We start from the raw sequence: 16,509 nt of genomic DNA on the forward strand, positions 1-16,509 counted from the left end.
TACTATTTTTCACAATGGTTGTCTTGACAATCCCTTAAGGAAATTGTTTGTTTATTAAAAAGCTGATGGTGCTTAATATAAAGCCAACTGATCCTATTTCCAAGAAATACACTTTTGTCTGTTTTTAAAATGGTACATTGTTAAGATAGAGTTATTTCTCCATCAGATTCCTGCTACACCATTTGTTTGACACTGATATTGGCTAAAAATGGGACAGATTTTCCATTCCCCAGCATCAACAACCAGCACCTTGATCAGAACAAAACAGAGCAGAGCAGAGCAGAATTGAAACTACCCTTTAGACCGCTCATAGGTCCAACAGCTATTCCAGTCTCTCTATGCTGGTGATTTTTCAACTCATACACCATTTTACTGAAATAAACACAAATATTACAGTAATAAAGTTAGTCAGATAACAGAAGTATCCTTATTGCTGTGATAGTTATCTTCTACCACTAAAGTAAACACTTACTTCAAACTCAAAACATTGAAAACACTTTATTTATGCTTGTCTATCTTCCCTTCCCTATTCATTCTCATTTCCTATTCTCCCTCTATTTAATTATGTTAATGTTGCCTTCACTTTATTTCTATTTAATGTACCATATTCTATCAATCCTAATCTTTATCCTAAAACAGGAAGATTAAAACATGTTAGTCACCTTTCCCTCGGAGTGGCACAAAACCACTGGAACAATGTTGAAAAAGTTCTACGTTTCATTCAAAACCATCTGAAAATGTTGTTTTTAGGCAATGAAAGACTAAGAACTCTCCATTTTTCCTGATTGTCTCACTGAGTCAACATTTAACATGCTCGAATTGTCTTGAGTCAGAGAGAAACCTGCCAATGCTCCACTTCTTCAGAAAGGGAATCTTCATTGCGTCAGTAGCCCATCTAAGTAGAATTGAGATATCAAATGCGGCGCGGACACAATGGGCCGAAATGGTCTCCTTCTGCGCTGTAAATTTCTATGTTTCTATGTTTCTATGTAAGCTTCTGAGGGGGATTGACAGGGTAGATGCTGAGAGATTGCTTCCCCTGGCTGGAGAGACTAGAATTAGGGGACATAGTCTCAGGATAAGGGGTCGGCCATTTAAGACCAAGATGAAGAGACATTTCTTCACTCAGAGGGTTGTGATTCTTTGGAATGCTCTACCCCAAAAGGACTGTGGATGCTGAATCATTGAGTATATTCAAGGCTGAGATAGGTAGAATTTTGGACTCTAGAGGAATCAAGGGATATGGGGATCGGGCGGGAAACTGGAGTTGAGGTTGAAGGTGAGCCATGATCTTCTTGAATGGCGGAGAAATCTCGAGGGGCTGTATGGCCTACTCCTGCTCCAAATTCTTATGTTCACTACTCCCTAGATGTGAACAACTTGCTACTAACTTTTTTCTCATCACTGAACCCAACTCTAATCTTCAAAACATCAGCAACTGGTTGCTAGACAGGCTTATCCACAGAAGGTACTGATCTTCATGAGGTTTTTGCCAATGAAAATCTTGTTTAACTTTCTCAACGCATCCCAGAATTCAACCACCATCATAATTTAGTCTCTCAAAAACATTGAGCATTCAAGCAGAATTTCTATCAGCAATTCATGGCATTCATTGAACACTTACAAGTTGATTGCAAACTCACACTGAACATAAGAACATAAGAAATAGGAGCAGGAGTAGGCCATTTGGTCCCTCGAGCCTGCTCCGCCATTCAATAAGATCATGGCTGAAGTGGGCTCAGCTCCACTTCCCTGCCCATTCCCCATAACCCTTTACTCCCTTATCGCTCAAAAATCTGTCTATCACCCCCTTGAATATATTCAATGACCCAGCCTCCACAGCACTTTGGGGCAGAGAATTACACAGATTTACAACCCTCTAAGAGAAGAAATGGGCGATCCCTTTTTCTGAAACTATGCCCCCTTCTCTGAACAGCCTCCAATGCAAGTATATCCCTCCTTAATTAAGGAGACCAAAATTGTGTGCAGTACTCTAGGTGTGGCCTCACCAATACCCTGTACAGTTGTAGCAGGACTTCTCTGCTTTTATACTCCATCTGCCTTCAAGTTAATGTTTTCATAGGAATTGGCGGTTTTCTACTGAAGGATCGGGCAAAGTATACGACAAATATTGTTTCTCAGCAATGCAGACCTTGGCAAGAAGAACACTACAAAATACATTTAGCATTCTGGTCCACAAAAGATTCAACATAATTAAGTGGGGAACTATCCTTTTATGGTGAACTATCCTTGCCAATGTTTAAATAATCTCTGTCTTGCGAAATAGTCTGAACGTGGCCTGATATATTCAAACAGACGGATAAACGTGCAAGAACGTCTACAGCAATGCAAGAACCGTGATCCTTAACGTTTTACTTTGTGCATTGCCATTGTTTTCCACAGGAGTTAATCTACTGATTATACATTGAAAACACCCAAAGTTGCATATTAGACAATCAGTGTGTTGTTCTATCTAATGTCACGCACCATCACTTTTTCCATTACTAATAGTTTCCTCGCCTGTTCAAAGATCTTGGGCCTGAAATTGATGCCCTTACTGCCCCTGCCGCCGACATTTCTCCTCTGGTTCCGCCCAGTGGCACTTTTGATTTGGATTGGAGCGGGAGGGAGGGGAGAGCCGCCGGGAACCTCCCGCTGACGTCAGCGGACAGCCAAGTGGCGTAAGTGGACTCCCATCTGCTGAGACGTCAGATTGGTGTGGGCGGGAGTCAGCGGGAGTTGGCGCCAGAACGGGGAAGGACCGATGGCTGGAAGCTGGTCTGTCCCCGACGGTCGGTATGGAGAGCTGAAAAAAATAGTGAGCAAATATTTTTACATTTTTTTCTTTACAGAGACTTACCTGTATGTGGTCCCCTGAAGGTGTTCCAATTTTTTTTAATGCTTTCTCTCAATAATCAAGGGACTAATGGAGGCATGTGAAAAATGAACGGCAGTAATCACGGGGAATTTTAACCTACATATCGATTGGTCAAATCAAATCGCACGGGTTGCCTTGAGGAGGAATTCATAGAATGCATACGGGATTGTTTCTTAGAACAGTATGTTACAGAACCTACAAGGGAGCAAGCTATCTTAGATCTGGTCCTGTGTAATGAGACAGGAATAATAAACGATCTCCTAGTAAAAGATCCTCTTGGAATGAGTGATCACAGTATGGTTGAATTGTAATACAGATTGAGGGTGAGGAAGTAGTGTCTCAAACGAGTGTACTATGCTTAAACAAAGGGCACTACAGTGGGATCAGGGCAGAGTTGGCTAAAGTAGATTGGGAACACAGACTAAACGGTGGCACAATTGAGGAACAGTGGACGACTTTTAAGGAGCTCTTTCATAGTGCTCAACAAAAGTATATTCCAGTGAAAAAGAAGGGTGGTAAGAGAACGGATAACCAGCCGTGGATAACCAAGGAAATAAAGGAGGGTATCAAATTGAAAAACCAATGCATATAAGGTGGCCAAGGTTAGTGGGAAACTAGAAGATTGGGAACATTTTAAACGACAGCAAAGAATGACTAAGAAAGCAATAAAGAAAGGAAAGATAGATTACAAAAGTAAACTTGCGCAAAACATAAAAACAGATAGTAAAAACTTTTACCGATATATAAAACGGAAAAGAGTGACTAAAGTAAATGTTGGTCCCTTAGAAGATGAGAAGGGGGATTTAATAATGGGAAATGTGGAAATGGCTGAGACCTTAAACAATTATTTTGCTTCGGTCTTCACAGTGGAAGACACAAAAACCATGCCAAAAATTGCTGGTCACGGGAATGTGGGAAGGGAGGACCTTGAGACAATCACTATCACTAGGGGGGTAGTGCTGGACAGGCTAATGGATCTCAAGATAGACAAGTCCCCTGGTCCTGATGAAATGCATCCCAGGGTATTAAAAGAGATGGCGGAAGTTATAGCAGATGCATTCGTTATAATCTACCAAAATTCTCTAGACTCTGGGGAGGTACCAGCGGATTGGAAAACAGCTAATGTAATGCCTCTGTTTAAAAAAGGGGGCAGACAAAAGGCAGGTAACTATAGGCCGGTTAGTTTAACATCTGTAGTGGGGAAAATGCTTGAAGCTATCATTAAGGAAGAAATAGCGAGACATCTAGATAGGAATAGTGCAATCAAGCAGACACAACATGGATTCATGAAGGGGAAATCATGTTTAACTAATTTACTGGAATTCTTTGAGGATATAACGAGCATGGTGGATAGAGGTGTACCGATGGATGTGGTGTATTTAGATTTCCAAAAGGCATTCGATAAGGTGCCACACAAAAGGTTACTGCAGAAGATAAAGGTACGCGGTGTCAGAGGAAATGTATTAGCATGGATTGAGAATTGGCTGGCTAACAGAAAGCAGAGAGTCGGGATAAATGGGTCCTTTTCGGGTTGGAAATCGGTGGTTAGTGGTGTGCCACAGGGATCAGTGCTGGGACCACAACTGTTTACAATATACATAGATGACCTAGAAGAGGGGACAGAGTGTTGTGTAACAAAATTTGCAGATGACACAAAGATTAGTGGGAAAGCGGGTTGTGTAGAGGACACAGAGAGGCTGCAAAGAGATTTAGATAAGTTAAGCGAATGGGCTAAGGTTTGGCAGATGGAATACAAAGTCGGAAAATGTGAGGTCATCCACCTTGGAAAAGAAAACAGTAAAAGGGAATATTATTTGAATGGGGAGAAATTACAACATGCTGCGGTGCAGAGGGACCTGGGGGTCCTTGTGCATGAATCCCAAAAAGTTAGTTTGCAGATAGACGCAGAGAGGTTGTTTCCACTGGTCGGGGAGACTAGAACTAGGGAGCACAGCCTCAAAATACGGAGGAGCCAATTTAAAACCGAGTTGAGAAGGAATTTCTTCTCCCAGAGGGTTGTGAATCTGTGGAATTCTCTGCCCAGGGAAGCAGTTGAGGCTAGTTCATTGAATGTATTCAAATCACAGATAGATAGATTTTTAACCAATAAGGGAATTAAGGGTTTTGGGGAGCGGGCAGGTAAGTGGAGCTGAGTCCACGGCCAGATCAGCCATGATCTTGTTGAGTGGCGGAGCAGGCTCGAGGGGCTAGATGGCCTACTCCTGTTCCTAATTCTTATGTTCTTATGTTCTTATGTTTGCAGGACTTCGACATTCCATGGGCCCAACTCCATCCTCAGCGGCACTTGGGTGGCAAGTGCCTTTGCCACCGAGAATGAGAGCTCCTGCCCAGATTGGCAGCGTAAGTCCCTCATTTGCCGCCCGCCGACCTTCGAGGGACCTTGTTGATGAAAACCCCGCCCAAAGTACCGTCAGGTACCTCGCCGGCCATCAGCGGTCCTTTGGGCGGCACTTGGGCGGGCGGGGGCCTTCATCAAATCCGGGCCCCTTGTTTATGAAGTGTTGGTCATATAACAGAAACAAGGAAAAAGCCATCTACAAGCAGCCGTGATTATCCAGGCTCCCACCGTGAATACTTTTGTGTAATTTGAAAGGGGCAGACTCGGTTGGCAGCTAACCATCAAAATCATGCCTCACATACTGGATTATCTATCAGCACTGCCAAAGCAATTTAGGTGCAATTATGTTTCAACGGCCAGGTTCTCAGAGCCACAGTTTGGACACTCTGGGACGCATTGATATGGAGCAGTAATTTTCAAGACCTGCTGATATCAAATGACACAAGTAGTGAATTACAAATATTTTGTAAAGATCTTCTGTTTGATTTGGCCTGCTCCAGTTGGTTGTATACTGTTCTTAAACAACTCATGATGACTGAAACATCTATTCACCTTGACTTTCCACTATTTTAAATCTAATTATATAATTTTTCTTAACACTATTCTAAAGTGGAATGCAGCAAGTTTCCAATTGGCACACTCTGGATTGTGATAACTTAACACCCGCCAAAGTAAATCCTTCATTTAACAGCATATTTCTACAGTTCTGAGAAACATGTATAGGACCCTGGTCAGGCCGCGCTTTGAGTACTGCACACAGTTCTGGTCTCCATACTATAAAAAGGACATGGAAGCACTGGAGAAAGTGCAAAAAAGATTTACAAGGATGGTACCAGAACTGAGAGATTGCAGCTATTGGGAAAGATTGAACAGGCTGGGGCATTTTTTGCTTTACAAGAGAGAAAACTTGGAGGTGACCTGATAGAGGTCTTTAAATTTTTGAATGGGTCAGACAGGGTAGATGTGGAGAGAATGTTTCCACTTGTGGGAGAATCTAAAACTAGGGGCCATAAATACAAGATAGTTACTGATAAATCAAATTGGGAAATAAGGAGAAATGTCTTTGCTCAGAGTGGTTAGAATGTAGAACTCGCTACCTCAGGAAGTGGTTGAGGCAAATAACTTAGATGCATTCAAAAGGAAACTAGACGATACATGAGAGAAAAGGGAATAGAAAGATATGCTGAAATGCTGAGATGAGGTAGATGGAATGGGAGCAGAACCATGTAGAGCATAAACACCAGCACAGACTAGTTGGGCCAAATGGCCTGTTTCTGTGCTGTATATTCTATGTAACATTCACTAATGAGTCACTCTCTTATTAAAATTCGATATACTCAAATTTTATATTCTAAACCTACATCTTCAGTTAAATTTCCCCAAATAATGTTGCTCCCTGCATTTGAAATGAACTGTTCCCCTGGAATATGATTTGCTCAGTTAATATTAGGAGCTTCCCTCTATGCCAGCACATTTGCATGAACAATATTAAAGTGCAAAAGGAGAGGGGTGGAGTTTTAAACAGTCCAATAAAACTGAAGGTCCAGATTTGAAACATTTGATATTATAATACAAATAAGGGAGATATTTCTTTTCAAAAAATGTACCATCTGTTCTTTAGTGATGAAAGCTACTTCAAAGAGCAGTTAAGCATTAAGAAATAGACAAAATGACTGCAGCTATTCCAGCTATTTCAATACTATAAAGGGGACTCCAATATGGTGCATGAAAGCCATTCTCAGCTAAAGAGTCAACAGCACATTGTCCATTATGTTTGCAATTGAAGATAAATGTTACGACATCCTGCATTGCCAGTCGGACAAGGGTGGGTGTGGTGTACCGGGGTGCTCTCGTCCATTCTGATAGGCAGTCCCAACTTGCCTTGCTTTGCACAGAAGCAAACAATTTATTCTGAATTCCTGCACTTCCATTAAGCACGATGTAATGTATTCAATTGATGATAAAGGGCTACTGCAGCAAAGGGATTTATCCCACTGCTTACATTACATTATTACATTTTACATCAAACAAAAACAGGTTGACAGGTTGTAGTAGATTGTTTAATATAAGCACCAATTTGTGAGAAACAATGTTAAGCACTTTAAATACAGCAAGTTAAATAAAATCATGTCTAATGATTCAAATTTAATGACATTATTATCCTCTTTTGTTTATTTAGGAATAAAAAGTTGGGGCAACCACATGGCAGGAAATCTGGGCTTAAAGTTGATTGCACCAGAAAATATCTGTTCATGTGGTTGCAGGGACAGCGCCTTATTCCTGCACTCTGTTCTTGCTCAGAGCAGCAGGAGTGCTGAGGCAAAGCCCCAGTAGGGTGTCCTTGAAACGTTTCCTCTGCCCACCTGGGGCTCAGTTGCCTTGTATGTGTTCCGAGTGGAGCTCTTGTTTAGGGAGTCTCGTGTCGGGCATGCGGACGATGTGTCCCGCCCAACGGAGCTGGTCGAGCGTGGTCAGTGCTTCGATGCTGGGGATACTGGCCTGAGCGAGAACACTGATGTTGGTGCGTCTATCTGCCCAGTGGATTTGCTCAATAGGGTGGCACCTGCTCCCCTGCCAGCTACTCCGCCAGTGCCCTGGTTTGTGCCACACTGCTCTGGCGCACGTCGTGATGCTGCAGTCTGAAGCTCGGCCTTCAAGCTGCTTGAGGTCGCCCACCACAGCCACAGAAGTGTTCCCAATGGAAGCTGCGCAGCCTCCCAATCTGTAGCCACTGGAGATGCACTTTGTGGGTCTACAGGGCAGCTTATGGTCTACAGGGCAGTAGTGATACCCACCCTCCTATACGGCTCAGAGACGTGCACCATATACCGCAGACATCTCAAAGCGCTGGAGAAGTACCACCAGCGTTGCCTCCGCAAGATCCTGCAAATCCAGTGGGAGGAAAGACGCACCAACATCAGTGTTCTCGCTCAGGCCAGCATCCCCAGCATCGAAGCACTGACCACACTCGACCAGCTCCGTTGGGCGGGCCACATCGTCCGCATGCCCGACACGAGACTCCCTAAACAAGTGCTGTACTCGGAACACATACACGGCAAATGAGCCCCAGGAGGGCAGAGGAAACGTTTCAAGTCACCCTCAAAGTCTCCTTGATAAAGTGCAACATCCCCACCAGCACCTGGGAATCCCCGGTCCGAGACCGCCCAAAATGGAGGAAGAGCATCCGGGAGGGTGCTGAGCACCTCGAGTCTCGTCGCCAAGAGCATGCAGAAAACAAGCGCAGACAGTGGAAGGAGCGTGCGGCAAACCAGACTTCCCACCCACCCGTTCTTTCAACCACTGTCTGTACCACCTGTGACAGAGACTGTAATTCCCGTATTGGACTGTACAGACACCTCAGAACTCACTTTTAGAGTGGAAGCAAGTCTTCCTCGATTTCGAGGGACTGCCTATGATGATGACTTTGTGGGAGCACGAGGATAGGTAAACAAGTACACAAGACAGGTACCAGGGGTTTTTACAAGTGTGATTCTTAATTCAGCAAGTTACCTATTATTCAAATATGAATTGAGTTGTAAAGATTTTTTTTTTAATTATTTGATGTTGATGTTGATATTCCTAGTCAGGTGATCGCAAGACCCATGGGACTGGACAGCAAGAAAGCAATCAGATGGTGTGTGTGAGGACAGTGGTCATAAGGATGGCGGGACTGTTGGTGTATTGGGGAGGTGAACGATTGTTCAGGTGAAATGCTCTTGTATTAGTTGTTCTGGCAGCGAGGGCGACTGGTGGTTGATGCTAACCCTGCTCCTCGTACTGCACCCCTCCTCTTCCAGACCACCTATGAGCAAAGTACAATATTTACAAGGCAAATGAGCAGTCCACCACCAGCCCAAAGTTGTTGCCAGAACTCACAAAGTCAATAGTCAATTTTCCCCAGTGATTTGCACCATCTTTTGGCACGCGCCGCATTTTGACCTAAATTTAAAAATCCAAGATTCCCCAATCTTTGTGCTCAGTTAGTTCCGAATTTTTAGAATTTTTTTTTTTGCATCATAGGAGGTGTAACCTGATGTCTGCACCAGTTTTTCACAATTATGCAAGTTTGGTCAATTTAAATTTTTCCTAGGACAGCGTATGTGACCACTCCCGAAAAACCTTCTGGGCACTTAAGGAAAACCAGCGCACATTAAAAAATCGGCGCGGAAAGACGCCATTGCTTTTATGCGAAGTTTTGGAGGGAGTCAAGAATAAATATCCATAATCAAGCTTAAATTTTTAAAACTTAAAACACAGGAAATGGAAGTTTAATGGAATTCTTTAAGTTTACATTTTTTTTTAAACTGATAAGTCAACACCGAACGTTTCCAAACCGGGCTCAAGGATCGGAGCGTCGGCCGGCAGAATCGGTCCCTCGCCCGGACACAAGGGCTCGGGGCTCGGCTTGAAAAAAATTCTGTGGGGGGGTGGGGGGCTGTGGAAGGTGAACGGAAAGCATGAGAAGCCTACACTACCCATCAAATGAAGCCTGGAGGGGGGTGGGGTTCCTGATCATTGTGCCTGCTCAGACCTGGGTGTGGTCCATACTAGGGTGTCAACTTTGGGGAGAGAGAACAAAGAACCTTGTCCTGCCTGCCGTTTTGAGCTTATTGCAAAGGTACAATTTAATCATGGGGGCAATACTGACAACCGTGTGCAAGCCTTCTACATGATGGAGCTGCGGAGAAGACAATTGATTCGACGTCATTGCATGAGGAACCTCAGAGCAAGTAGGGTGATGGGCAGGAAGCCTTACCCTTGTCAGGTATATCGAGACAGGTGTTCGTACCTGCACCTGAGTGAGGCAGACTGTACCAGAAGGCTGTGTTTCCGCAAAGAAGTTGTAACTGAGATCTGTGAGCAAGTAAAAGCAGACCTGCACCCTAGAAGCATCAGGAGGACTGCTTTGTCTGTTGAAGTGAAGGTTACAGCTGCACTTTCATTCTATGCATCTGGATCCTTCCAGGCTACAACTGGGGATGTGTGTGCCATTTCTCAACATGCAACACAGCATGTAACTGCTGCCCGCAGGAATGACAACATAAAGTTCCCCATGACCGCCCAGGCAATGCGTGAAAGGGCTGTGGGCTTTTCCAGGATTGCTGGATTGCTAGCTTCCCAAAGGTACAGGGTTGCATTGATTGTACCCACAGCGCTTTGCGAGCACCTTTGGAGGATTCTGAGATGTACAGGAACAGAAAAGGCTTCCATTAATGTGCAGCTCATGTGTGGCGACATGCATTGCATCATGTCAGTTGATGCAAGATATTCTGGGAGCACCCATGGTGCATTCATCCTACACGAGAGCCCTATATCTGCCATGTTTCAGCAGCCAGAAAGGCAGAGCTGGCTACTGGGAGACAAAGGGTATGGCCTCGTCACCTGGCTCATGACGTCCCTACGCGTAACCCGGACGGAAGCTGACCAGGAATACAACATGTCGCACTATGCGACGTGCAGCATAATAGAGAGGACCATTGGCTTCTTGACACAGCGTTTCCGATGCCTGGACCATTCCGGAGGCTATTTGCAATACTCCCCTGAGATTGTTGGTCAGTTCACTGTTGTGTGCTGCATGCTGCATAATATGCTGCGAAGAGGGCAACTGGATTGGACGTCATCAAGGTCCAGGTCGTTGATTGGAGCGTGGGCAGGTACATCAGGAGCGGCGAGGTTGGGGCGCAGGAGCGGCGAGAGATCGTGGAGCGACGTTATCGGGATCCAGGAGATGTGTGAGTTCGGGGCCCAGAAGAGGTGTGGGCCATGGAGCAGCACGGGCCAGCCCACACTGCGATATGTGTGCGCACTAGGTACGTACAGCAGAGCTGGTCTCCAGTTGTCTTGGTTAGCCTTTGCCACTGGACCAAGAACTTTGACAAATATTTATTATAATGTAAAGAAATATAATGTGCTGTTACCACTCTGGTAGATGTTTGTATCAGTTAGTCTGTTGCAGCTGATATCTTCATTATTGAATCCCTTTTGTGCAAACGTTGAATGTTGTCAAACCATTTTTGCGTCTCTTTTGGTGCTTTTTGGGCTTTTCAATCAAATATAAAAATGTTTCAATTAATCATTTTGATAGAAGATAGTTTATGGGCAGTGGAAATGATACTAATTCTTCATAACCAGTGAATGAAATGCATAATATGTGAAGGCCCAAGTCAGTCGGTGGTCTGGTTAGGTGACCAGTTGTATAAAGGATAGGGGGCATTCTGCAATGCCGCACTACCAACAAGGAGGCACACTCATAGTAAGCACAGATTGGAGACTGGACGACCAAAATGCAACTCCAATTCTGTGGCCCTTGCAAGTATATCCCCTGTTGGAAGTGCAGCCTAGCAAAATTAGCACTATACTTATCCATCTAAAATAACTGAATTTTCTGAGAAATGTTAATATTTTCATTGTATATATTAATTCTTCCTGATCATTTTAATTGCATGTTTATCTGTCTGTTTTTGCCTCAATGTAATCTTAGGATATGATATAATTCATGCTTCTGCTACAATACTGGAAAGTCAGCGTGACTTAGTTGGCAGCACGTTTGCTCCTGGATCAGAAAGTGCTCCACTCCTGGACTTGAGCCAATTGTCCAGATTAACATTCAAGTGGCAGGACTGAGGGATGAGACATTGAACCTGAAGCCCTGTCTGCCTGCTCAGGCGAATGCTAACGATAAATGAAAAGATGCTGGGGTTGGTTCTGGAAACATGAGAGCAATTAGGTAAAACAACTTCCTTTATCCAAACCCATCTAATTTGAAAATTGCCAAGATATTCCTGGCTCCATGAGACAGTCTGGTGCAATACCAAGTGGGTTAGAGGAGGGGGGGCGTTGGAACAGACAGTGGAGGAAGTGGAGGGAGGGCATGTTTGAGGTGGCATGGCCTACAGTGTTCTAGTGGAGCCTGGTGGAGCATTCCTACTCCTCCTGGCCCTATATGCACCTGTTCTATACATTTCTGCTTTACCACACGATGGAACATACACAGCACACACTCTGCCCAGTTTTCCCTCAAAATGATACTGGGGTTCTCCATATGCCAAAGGGCTCCAATTTACATGCAGTAATTAGGCTCCCACTTTATTCAGGTGGATGCCTAGACTCTTTAGCGGAAGTCTCTGGGAACATGGTGGCGGGCATGATGTGAGCAGGAACTTGCACCGAGTGTAGCACAGTTATTTTAGGCCAAGCAATCAGAGTTAGAATGGTCCATTGTATCACACAGGTGGCAGAAAATGTAGTAAATTAGTCAGTTATGGCATTGACCACATCGAGTATTATGCTAACACTTGTTAAATAGCATAATTATATGGGATTACATAGGATTATATAGGATATACGGCATAGAAACAGGCCACTCGGCCCAATCAGTCCATGCCAGTGTTTACACTTCACTCACGCCTCCTCTCGACTTTCCTCATCTAAATCTATCAGCATAACCCTCTATTCTCTTCTCCCTCATATGCTTGTCTAGCCTCCCCTTAAATGCATCAATACTATTCGCTTCAACCACTGCCTATGGTAGCAAGTTCCACATTCTCACCCCTCTTTGGGTAAAGAATTTTCTTCTGAATTCCGTAGTGACTATCTTATAATGATTTCCAACCAAGCTGCAAGTACAAAAGGTTCTATGCCTGCCTCTGAATGAGAGAGTTGTGGTTTAAGCAGCAGGTCTGTCTTAGTTCAAACGTATTGTGCCACGTAGAGCAAGTCTGATCGATTTTCAGCCAGACCATGAGATCAAGCACTGCATTAAGTCAAAACATTCCACCTCAAGGGGAGGAAAATCTGACATCAGTCGACCGCTCTTCTTGAACCCTGCTCCATCTGGCTGATCATAGTGTGGCATTGCTAATGGTCACAGAGACTCTGCCTCACAAACCACCCACTATCACTGACTGCTGCACAATACATGATAGATGTCATGTTTATAACTACAATGTAACACTACTGTATTACTGTATTCACTCAACTCAGATGCACACTTTGACCACAGGGGGTGAACTTGTGGGAGACACTCCTTACCTGATCACACAGGTATATAAAGGGAGGTCCCACACAGGGTCATCACTTCTGGAGTCCTGTAATAAAGAGTTAAGGTCACAGAGTGGCCTTGTCCCTGGAATGTGTCCCGTGTGGTTTCATGCTGTAGAGAAAGGACTTTACAGTAACAAGGGATCATTTGAAAGAAATGAGCTACGCTATGCCTCCAAAAGCCAATCCTGATAAGGAAGGATTTCAAGGGCAGGATTATACTAAATAAAAAATACATGTCATGAAGAGTAAGTCATCCATGCATCCAGCAATGATGGCAATTCTGCCAGCTATAACTATCCACTTGGTAAGGGCTAATTTTCAAGAATTATATTTCAACAAGAAGAACAACTTTTATTTATATAGCACCTTTAACGTAGCAAAACGTCCCAATACGCTTATTAATTATGAATAATTATTATTATTTCTAATAATTAATATGAATATATGTTTAATCTGCCGGATTTAGAAAAGTTCCACCTTTTGAATGAAGTGTTTGTTTCTTGTTACATCACATTAGAGTTTTAATGAATATAACACAGTTCCTTGTACGCTGCTGAACTGCTGATCTAGTACTGCATAGTAACAATGTTCGGCACTTAGTTTATAATCAGACATTATTTGTGTAATTTAAGACTAGACTTCCTCTTCTGCCAAGTGGAAAGAAAATTAATTCCTCAAAGGGTTCAATGAGATTATTTTTTTCCAAGGCTGTAGCCCAATAACAGTGCGTTAGCACAACGGAGAAAGAGAGCAGATGGGCGGCGATAACCAGGGTTGCAAGCAGTGGCCAACCAACAACCAGCAAAAGCACCAACTAGAAAGATTGGAAATAGAGCCTTGGTCTAGCAAACCCAGAGCTTACTGTAGATGAACTGTCAAATAGCAGTGTTAAAGTAGAAGGATAATCTGGCAAAGCTCATGTCGGAATGTCATACAAATAGATTAAGCATTCATCCACTCAAATCACCAACAGTCATTTCTAGGTATAATCTCACAGATGAGTTTGTTACAGTTATTCAGATTAGTTCAAGACAAGGCATTACGAACAGCAATGAATGATGAGAACGTTTTTTTTTTATAATGTGCAATTACTATTTGCATCCTACACCTCCATGGACCTCACTCTCTGTGCATCTTTGATTGCCTTGCCCTATTATAGACTTTGAAGAAAATTGAAATCGAAGATTAGCAATCATTCTCAATCGATACCAGCTTGGGATATTTTTTTTAAACTTAAACCACAGCAGATGCTTTATCAGATATAATAATAATGGGTTTGAATACATGATGGAACTGAGGGCAGAGAACTGAGTAAAGCATTAGGCAATAGCCGCACACTTTAATCGGCTTGAGGTTGCCTATGTCACTATGATCTGCCTTAGTTGCAGAGAGTAGCTGTTATCCGACAGGTCTAAACATGTGTAGCAGGATTTTGAAAATTTAATTGCAGGCAGAAAATAACCCTCATTAATCAGATCACTCCAGTTTCATTAACGATCTATTCATATACGGGCTGTTAAAATTCTTGATGCAAATTGCAGTTGCAATTTTATATTACTAAACGTTACACAAGAAAAATAGACATCACTAAAACTCAGGCCCTTCTTTGGTTCACTGGTAAGCCAGGGTCTCATGCTGAAGACAGTACAACATGACTTCCCATTCGCCATCTGCACTTGCTGGGAAAATATAACTAACTGACAACAGGGGTTACTGGTTTCTCCAGAACGAATAGCACTTCCACAAACCTCGTGCATCGAAGAATTCATCCTCTGAGCTGTCGCCGGAGTCATGCACAATATTCTGCATCCGCCACTGTGAGTTTCTGTATCGGCAAGAGGCAGCTGCAATAGGAAAAGAAAGATCAGTCAGAGGAAAGTAGCCAGCCTATTATCCAAAGCTAACACTCAGGTGTGTCTGCGAAGTTAATGATTTTCCTTAAAAAAGAACACGAAGTACTGGCAAACTATGTCCTTATCATAGACGGCCTTGAAAAGGTTCTTCATTTGACTACAGGCTTGGTGTAATGTAGATCTTATATGATTCATTCACTAACAGAACCCACACAAAAAAAGCTTACCCTATTTTTCTAGCGCACTTTTTTTATACGTGGCTCATATTATACAAAAGGGCTCTAAGTGTACACAGAATAAGATAAAATCAGCTCATTCAACGGCTCAGCTTGTTAAGCAGTGACTGGCTGAGTCATACAGATTAGGTTCAGTCCCCAGTTTATGCCAAGGTAGCTGATTTCAGCTGATGGTAGAGGTACAACATTTGGCCTTGCCATCCCACCCGACTTCTACCCACTGACCCATGCTGGAAATGGGTAGTCCGTGAACAGAATCAGGCTTGGTTGTGCAAACTCTTCATTTCAATAGTCCGCCAACACACTTACACATGCAGAATGATCATGCCAGAGGCAGCTAGTGCTCTCCAGCAAAGGGTCCACGCTTTTAGGAGAGGAGATTTGGTTGATAAAGGAGGGAAGAAAATTATACATTTAAAAATAGTTAAAAGAATTGACAGGCAATTATAACCCATTGGATTTTTCAAATCTTATTGAATATGTTTGAGGAGTCCTGTGTTATTTACGAACACTGTGATTACTGTGCAGTTCAGCTCTCCCACTGCTCTCAGTTCTGTACTTCTGTTTTCATGGTTTGTGGGCACGGAGAGGAACCTTGCTGTGTTTTGAAGTCATTCTCTCATTTCACTGTAGGCCTGAGTTAGCCTTTACTTTTTGCCCCATACTATATGACATGGATCATAGAACTGCACAGGTGATTACCGAGAGAATCACTGGTGGGCTGCTTTTACACTAGAAGCTGGTTCACAGCAACCTTTGGCAGACGCTAATAATTATCTACCTGTTTACTCAGCCACAGATGGTGCGTGAGGTAAGAAGCTGAAAGGTTATTGGAGTAACAAAAGTGTTCAGCTCAGTCATTGCAGCTCATCATTACAGGACCAGACTGACCATGTTTCATTCATTCACCCAAACCATGGCCTTTAGCTTCTTGACTAACTTACTCAACTTCCTCCTCAGGCAAGAATAGCTTTATGCAGCAGGCTACACTGTAGAAGGTTGGCGACAGAACCAAAATCCTTATTTGGTGATGTGAAACAGAGTTTCTGAATGAAGATCCTGAGATAGATACCAAGTTCACTTATCCCTGCAGTAGTCTCCATTATTAAATCACAACACCATTAACTACTGCACCACAGA

The 16,509-nt window shown here is 43.3% G+C and overlaps 1 protein-coding gene across 1 annotated transcript in view; it reads right to left on the reverse strand.

Annotated features, from left to right (window-relative positions):
- Window positions 1-16,509, reverse strand: part of LOC139226927 (membrane-associated phosphatidylinositol transfer protein 3-like) — a gene marked incomplete at its 5' end in the record, with an annotated part of 431,271 nt that overhangs the window by 401,496 nt on the left and 13,266 nt on the right. Inside the window, one exon of the mRNA XM_070858017.1 lies at window positions 15,029-15,124. Coding sequence (XP_070714118.1) covers window positions 15,029-15,124 — 96 coding nt within the window. The remainder of the gene's footprint in view (window positions 1-15,028; window positions 15,125-16,509) is intronic.

Source organism: Pristiophorus japonicus, chromosome 16, assembly GCF_044704955.1.
Source record: "Pristiophorus japonicus isolate sPriJap1 chromosome 16, sPriJap1.hap1, whole genome shotgun sequence".
In the NCBI taxonomy this organism is placed as follows: domain Eukaryota; kingdom Metazoa; phylum Chordata; class Chondrichthyes; family Pristiophoridae; genus Pristiophorus; species Pristiophorus japonicus.